Below are 8,141 nucleotides of genomic sequence, written 5' to 3'. Positions count from 1 at the left end.
ACACAAGTGGGGGGACAATGGTATTGGAACCCAGGAAGGCTGGGGGAAGAACGGAATGAACAGCTGGGGTTGTTTCAGGAGCACACCCTGTGAATAGCGTTCAGCTCAAAATTTATGCAGGATTGGACAGAGAGCAGCTGTGGTCTCTGGTTGTATGATACAGTGGTTCTCTAGTACACTTGCACATAATCTAGGCAGGACTGATTCTATTTTTAGATACCCAAAAAGGAGGGATTGACTCGGGGAGTCATTCCCAAATTTTGCTTTTGCGCCCCTGGCTGATCGACCAGGGGCACTTATGACAGCACCAAATGGCGCAGTGCAAAAGGACAGGTAACCATGACCATCTTATTACCGTCTTCTTACCAGTTCATGGTATGGTAGACGGTGCAGTATGCCTGGTAACCATCGCTGCTGTCATGCAAAAGCATAAGCATGCTGCTGTGTAGCGCTGCTGGTCCGCCTCTGTCAGCGGCATACAGTACACATACGGTGACATACACAAAAGGCAAAATAGGGTCCATTGTTGCCACGCTATGGCGTGTGCCAGGGCATTTCATGGAAAACGTGATCGAAAAGATTGTCTGCCTTGCTTTCCCGGAGGAAGGAATGACTGGCGACATTTACCCAGAATCCACCGCGCAAATGATTTGTGCAACAGCAGGCACAGGGGTCTCAACAAAAAATTCACAGAGACAGCCTAGACTCAGTTAATTGTTCGCAAAAAAGTATCATTGCAAGGAATTAACTAACTGTTTCCCATCTCACAGCTTCCACTGTCTCCAGACCTTCCACAGCATCCCCCTCGCAGAGGGTGGCGAAGATTAGGCGGCGAAAGAAAAAGACAAGGGACACGATTTTCGATGAATGTGTGGGCTGCTACCTAGCCGAGGCGGACCAGCAGAGGCAGTGGAGGGAGAAAGTCTCTCTGTACCAGCGCTCACACAGCGAATGGGAGGAGAGGTGGCGTGAGGAACACAAGCAGGCGAGTCAAGCAATGCTTGTACTACTGAGGGAGCAAACGGACACGCTCCGGCGACTTGTGTATGTTCTGCAGGACCGCTGCAGGACAGAGCCCCCGGCAGTATCTCTGCAACCGCCCTCCCCCGCCACAAAGTCACATACCCCCCTCACCCTAAATAACCAGGAGGATGCCCGCCCTGGGCTGTGAATACTGTCACTGCACCCCAGCAGAGTGCTCAAGTAACCAAAAGCTCTCATACCCTACGTTTGCATAAGTCCTTCCCTTCCAGACTCAAACAAGTCCCAATCCCAGTCCCATCCCATAACTGTGTACTTAAGTAATAAAAATACTTTGCTGTTAAGTACTGTTTCCGTCATGTTTCCTCACTGAAGACTGTTTGAATGGGGTGCGTGGGGAAGTGCGTTGCTAATTGCATAGGACAGGCACCTTTCGCAGGGTACAGACACGGGGGCCGGATCAGCAGCGGGTAACACACACAGTGCAGTCAGCAGGCACCGTGGTCGGTATGGGAGGTGATTTCCAGGTTCTGTGTGGGCGGTGGGGATGTGACTTTTTAGCGGGGGAGGGCGGGTACAGATCTTATACAGCGGTCCTTGTCGTGCAGCAGAGGAATCTGTATCCGTCCTCCTCCGCCACAAGGCCACATAGCCCCCCGCACACAGAATCCCAAAAAGGAGGGATGGCAGGCTCCGTTGAAACAAGCAGTCCGGCAATGCGGACCGCTGTAGGAGCAGGAGCCTGTCATTCCTTGAGTTTAGAGGCGGTCTTTACATCAGCGCACACCCTACCCACCGCAGTCTGTGTTCCAGTTTCGACCCTTTAACGAAAAGTCATGAATAAAGAAACCTCTCCTCAGTAACAGTGTGACATGTATTTTATTTTTACACGTGTCTTGGAAGTGGAGGAAACGGGGAGAACGGGGTATTTAACCGAAGAGGAGAGTCAACAGTAACTGGGTAAAGAAACAGGGGCAGGTTCAGCTTCTCTGTAAAGAAACTGAACAGTCACAGGTCACGCTGCTCGCTGGTATTTAAAGAGTTCCTTGTCGCTGTCCCAGGCGCCTGTATAGGGCTTCATGAGCAAGTGCATTAGCGGGCAGGCTGGGTCACCGAGGATCACTATAGGCAAATGCACATCCACAACAGTTATTTCGTGGTATGGGAAGAAACTACCTTCCAGCAGGCGTCTGAGCAGCCCACAGTTCCTGAGAACACACGCATCAGGAACCTTGCCCGGCCATACGACGTTCATGTTGGTAAAAAGGCCCCTATGGTCCCCCAGTGCTTGCAGAACCATTGAAAAGTAGCCCAATTTCTCAGCAGCTGAATGTGGAAGAGGTGGACGATAAAGTGCGAGGAGGAGAAAACGGCGAGGATTGCAGCGGGCTCCATGCTTGCAGTGCTGTGGCGTCCACGCTGTCACTGACCAGAAAAGTGCACGAACAGATTGCCCGCAGGCGCTTTCAGGGAGGGAGGGAGTGAGGGCGTGATAGACGGTTCAATGACGACAGTTACCCAAAACCACCCTCGACACATTTTTTCCCCCAGCATGCATTGGGGGGAAATCCCAGAATTCAAATGGGCAGCGGGGACTGCGGGAACTGTGGGATAGCTTCCCACAGTGCACCGCTTCGAAAGTCAACGCGGGCCCCGTGAATGTGGACTCAGAAGTTCGAATTAGTGTATTTAGTATGGATACACAAATTCGACTTCATAAGGTCGAATCCACAAATTCGAATTAAGTAGATTCGAAATAGTCCTGTAGTGTAGACAAGGCCTAACAAAGGAAGAATAGAGAGGTGTATCTTGCCTTGGCAGGAGCCAAACAGAATAGTTCCTGAGCTCAGCAGTTGTCTATACTCATGTAAATGATTTGTTCCTTAATCTTAAAGAAAAAATGATTTTTGTAATGATGGGGGAGAGGAACTTACACGGGGGTTCTGTGATGAGCTGAGAGGAAAATATCAGGCTTTACAATTTCCCACTGTAGTCAGGTATGTGTCTCTCACACCACCCACAATCAGCTGTGCATGCTCTAACCTGTAATAGTGCTTGTTGCGCAGGTAATTAAATGGGAGGGAGGCAGGCAGTTCACTGGCATAGGTGCAGTCACAAACCCCTGAAGTATCTGTGGGTATGCGCCCAGTCAGGGCCCTCCTTACCCTGCCCAGCTGCCTGCTGCTCCAGCCCCTGCTCCGCCCCCACTCCACCCCTTCCCCAAAGCCCCCGCCCTGCTCCCCCGAGGACTGCAGCAGGGGGCGGGTCTGCACTCACCGGCGGCGGTAAGTGGAGCGACCTGGCCCCAGCCGCGCCGCCGGGTGAGTGCTGGGGGGCGGTTCCCCCCTGTTCCCTAAGGCTAGGAGCCAGGGGAGCAGAGCGGAGCGGGCTGGGGCCGGGTCACTCCACTTCCCGCCGCCCCCTGAGTGCGGGGTGGGCCGGGCTGCCCTGCACTCACCGGGCGGCAGGAAGTGGAGCGACCCAGCCCAACCCGCGGAGGCCTGGGTCCCACACAGCCCAGCCCGGGGGGTGGGGCTGCGTAGGGCAGCAGGGGCGGGGAACCACTGGAGCAGACTATCCTCTTACAAGAATTTGCAGCTGCTGGATCTGCTCTAGGCTGGCTTCTAATTTCTGCTACCTGCTAAGGACACAAGCCTGAGATTTAGGTTATTCTTAACCACACAAATCACTACCCAGCCCTGGAGCTTTCAGCCGCCTCTGTTTTGGAGACGCTACATGGCTCCTGAGAGTTCTGCTTCAACAGCAAAGTTCAACAAAAACAAATGAGCAGAGAGAGCGAGACAAAAACAAAACCCAAAAACCCAACCCCACCCCCCGGGTCCTGGTAACAGGCCCGGGGCTGTCTGGGGTCTGGGGCTTGACTCTCCCTGAATTCCAAAGAGTGACGCTCCACTCCCCCACTTCTGCGGGGGGGCGGGGGGGAAGAGAAGGGGGAAGTGGCGATATAATTAGCATATTCCAATGCTATTGGCTCGTTCCCGAGCTGTTTTACATAGGCCCGCCTCTTCCCCACTCCCTTCTCCGGCTGGCTGGGTTTTGCGGTGTAGGGCTGCCCGCTAGTGCAGTGCAGGGATCGGCGCGGGAGGCTGGCGGCGGCGGCGGGGAGACGGGAACATTTAAACACTTTTATTTTTCCGGTGTTCTTCCGCCGCCCGGCTGGGAGCGGGGCTGCCGAGCCCCTCCGCGGAGCTGAGCCGGCGCGTGGGCCGGGAAGAGGCTTTGGGAGGCGCAGCCAAGTGGCGAGTGGGCTCTGTCTTGTCTTTCCATTCCCCCTCTGGTTTCCTGCGGGTGCAGCATGAAGTGCAGCTATGGCAAGGCGAGGTAAGACAGTGGTGAGGACGCTGGAAGATTTGACCCTGGATTCTGGTTATGGTGGTGCTGCGGACTCAGTCCGGTCCTCCAACTTGTCCCTGTGCTGTTCGGATTCCCACCCGGCTTACCCCTATGGAGGAAACTGCTGGCAGCATCTAGCTGACTCCATGCACAGTAGGCACAACAGCTTTGACACTGTCAACACGGTCCTAGTGGAAGACTCCGAGGTGCTGGACTGCTCGGGGCAGCAGTGCTCCAGGCTGCTGCCTGACCTTGAGGAGGTTCCCTGGACTCTGGAGGAGGTGGAGGCGCTGCTCCTGCTGCGGCACAGGGAGCCCCGCGGCCCGGCGGCCACCCCCGCCAGAGATGCCCTGGCCAAGCTCTCCACCTTGGTCAGCCGGGCGCTGATCCGGATCGCCAAGGAGGCTCAGCGGCTGAGCCTGCGGTTTGCCAAATGCACCAAGTACGAGATCCAGAGCGCCATGGAGATCGTCCTGGACTGGACGCTGGCCTCCAGCTGCACGGCGGCCGCCCTGGGCGCCCTCTCCCTCTACAACATGAGCAGCAGCGGCGGGGACCGCTTCAGCCGGGGCAAATCCACCCGCTGCGGGCTCACCTTCTCGGTGGGCAAGTTCTACCGCTGGATGGTGGACAGCCGGGTGGCCGTGCGCATCCACGAGCACGCCGCCATCTACCTGACCGCCTGCCTGGAGAACCTCTTCCGAGACATCTACGGGCGGGTGATGGCGGGGGGCAGCGCCTCGGCCCACCCGCACCCCAACCGGGGCTCGGGCTCGGGCTCGGTCGCCGCCGCTGGCGCGGAGAAGGACAAGGAGAGCAGCGGCGGCGAAGCGCCCAAGTTTACGGTGGAGTCTCTGGAGCAGACGGTCAACAACGACGCGGAGCTGTGGGGCTTGCTGCAGCCCTACCAGCACCTCATCTGCGGGAAGAACGCCAGCGGTGAGTGCGCGGGCCGGGCCCACCTGTGGGGCCGGGGGTGGGGGGGGGCGTTGGGGGCTGCCCCCTCCTGTGGGGCCGGGGGTGGGGGGGGCGTTGGGGGCTGCCCCCTCCTGTGGGGCCGGGGGTGGGGGGGGGCGTTGGGGGCTGCCCCCTCCTGTGGGGCCGGGGGTGGGGGGGGCGTTGGGGGCTGCCCCCTCCTGTGGGGCCGGGGGTGGGGGCTGCCCCCTCCTGTGGGGCCGGGGCCGGGGGTGGGGGGGGCGTTGGGGGCTGCCCCCTCCCCACGTGCCCTCTCGGGGGCGGGGGAGGGGGGGTAGGGGCTGCAGCCCTCCCCGTGAGCTCCTCTGAGAGGCCAGGGGTGAGGGGGTCATGGTGTGCAGCCTTCCCCGTGTGCCCACCTGTGGGGCCAGGGGCAGGTGGGTGGCGGGTACGGTATGCAGCCCGCTCGGTGTCAGTGCAGCGGGAGGGGGAAGGAGGGTTATAGTCTGTGACCACCTGGGATACCAGCAGGGGGGGGGGGGCCTGGCCACTTAGGTCGTTCTTGTGCCCCTCAAACTTTGCGCTGGGAGCAGAGTATGTGGAGATTATTGCAGGGAAACCCAGACCCAAATGCGCGTGAATGTTGTGCATTTTGACACTTTTCTTTTTTTTTAATTTGGATGAAGTATCAGTTGTAGCCAGCCAGCCAAAAATCCCTCCCTGCGCCCAGACCCCCACACTTTGCGCTCAGGCTTTGGGAGCCGCAGTTTTGCGCATCCGGAGTGGGAAGGCTGATCCGGGAAGCCAGGACTCCCTCTCGGGAAGGGCTGAGCACCTGTAGTGAATGGGAGCTGCAGATGCTCAGCATCTCCCAGGATCTGGCCCTTGGGGGGGCGTAGAGAGCCGACCCCCCCCCATCTAGGAAGCGCAGATGGCTGCGCTTTGCAGGGTAGCTGAGCCCCATCCTGCAGCCCTGAGGGGCTCAACTCGCGTCGGCAAAGTGCGCCCGCCGGAGGATTGCGCACTCGGGGTGAGGCTGTTGGTAATTAACCCGCACCGGCTGCTGCCCTCCCGCTTGCTGCGCCTTGTGCAGATCGAGCTGGAGGCGTTTTCCACCCTATTGTGTCGGATCGGCGTTTACCCCATGTACATTTGGTGTCAAACCGTTTTCACCTTGAACACAGAATTTTAGCGGGACACGAGGAGACTGTAAATCAGGGCTAGAAAGACCCTTCGTCGTGCATCAATTCCTCCCCCTCCCCCGGCCATCTGTATGGAGTACCATGCCGCAAGTGTCTGCGGCGGGCTAAGGCTTCAGTCCTACAGAGCTGGGGGGGGAGAGAGGTGTGGGGGTGGAAGAGGAACAGGTCCTTCTGCATCACAAAAAATGCGCGGCCGATCTCATTAAGGGGTGTGGGGGGAAGCTGTCAGACACCTCGTGTTGCTTTCTTGGGGGTTCAGCGCTACGGTACTGTATGGATGTATGTGATTCTGCAGCAGCCTGTCGCCAGCACAATGGAGTCGGGGGAGGGGGTGGGAAGAGGGTCTTAGTGGCATTTGGGGCATTATTTACAGTCACATCCCTAATGAACTTTCTGGCATCACGACTGATGGGTTGATTGAACGGATCGTGTGTTTGGGGGGGTGGGTCTGTTTTTTTGTTTTTTTTTAGGGGCTTCTCAAAATGGTTGGGTTTCAGCAACGCTTGAGTTATAGACACACACTTGAAAGCTTCAATTTTCCACAGGAAATGGTACAAGCGTAACTGAACACTCGAAAATGAAATAAAACTTTATTTCATATGCGGTGGTTTGGCCAGAGACTGCGTGGTTGGAGCTCAGATGCAGTCTTTCTGGGCAGATTTCATTCATGTTGCTGCTTGTTTACCGAAAGCTTGACATAGATGCAACACAATGATGCATCAACTTCCTGGGGATTTTTTTTAAGAGGTGTCCAACGTTTTAATGGTTTATCTCTCATTTAATAAAACCCCGGTCCCCGGAATTGAAATTTCTTCTATTGCCAGCTAACCTACATTCATAGGTTTAGGGAAAATGCAACAAACCTATGATATGTTTAGTGGACTCAAACTGAAATTGTTTTTCTCTTTTACTCTCTCTCTCTCTCTCAACCTAAAGGAAAATATGTATACAGCTGAGATGTAAAATACTGTTTTGAAAACAAGAAACTGAGTTCAGCTTCTGTCATGTATATAATTTAACTCTAAGATACTGTAGCCCAACCATTGCTTTATGCATGATTACCTGTTTTGAGACATCCTTTCTCCCAGAAAGGATCTAGAGGGATGCAATACAGAGGCAAAACAAGGGGGTAGATCCCCAGCGGGTGTAAATTGTCATATCTGCATCTGTGTCAGCTTTCCATTATGGAGCTATGACCACCTCCGCAAACTGATCTGCCCCAAGAGCTTTATTTAGCCTTAAATCAGAATTTCTTTGCTGTTAATGGGTTGTCTCTCATGATCCTTATGCTTTATTTTAACAGTTTGTGTGTGCATGCATGTGTTCTCTTTAATGGTGTTAGTGCCATGTTTTTTCCTTTAGTCACATTATTGTGCCTGTACATTTCAGATGGCACCATTTTTCATTTCTGACATTGCAGTGCTGTTCCTACAGACCTGTGTTGAGTCTTTCATTTTGTAACTCCCATTGTAGCACCTCTGTGGATTTAAATTAACTTAATTCATGACCCTCATTCATCTCATTTTCAGAGACTTCTTGAGTTTTTCCCTCTCCATTTTGTTTGTTGCTTTACCTAGCAATACCTGAGTCAAGCAAAACTCTCTGCCATCAGTTGGAACTTTGCCTGAGTAAAGATGTTATGGTCTGATCCTAGCTAGTTCATCATAACTTTGCCTCTTCCTCTAGGCT

At 55.1% G+C, this 8,141-nt stretch overlaps 1 protein-coding gene across 1 annotated transcript in view; it reads left to right on the top strand.

Annotated features, from left to right (window-relative positions):
- The first annotated feature begins 4,009 nt into the window (after window positions 1–4,009).
- The window catches only part of BTBD11 (BTB domain containing 11), a 286,082-nt gene continuing 281,950 nt past the window's right edge, over window positions 4,010–8,141 (top strand). Inside the window, exon 1 of the mRNA XM_044991926.1 lies at window positions 4,010–5,274. Within this exon, the coding sequence (XP_044847861.1) occupies window positions 4,311–5,274 (964 nt within the window). The 5' untranslated portion in view covers window positions 4,010–4,310. The remainder of the gene's footprint in view (window positions 5,275–8,141) is intronic.

Source organism: Mauremys mutica, chromosome 1 (genome assembly GCF_020497125.1).
Source record: "Mauremys mutica isolate MM-2020 ecotype Southern chromosome 1, ASM2049712v1, whole genome shotgun sequence".
Taxonomy (NCBI): Eukaryota; Metazoa; Chordata; order Testudines; family Geoemydidae; genus Mauremys; species Mauremys mutica.
Note: the sequence above shows the minus strand (reverse complement) of the source record. Positions and strands in the feature narration are given on the sequence as shown.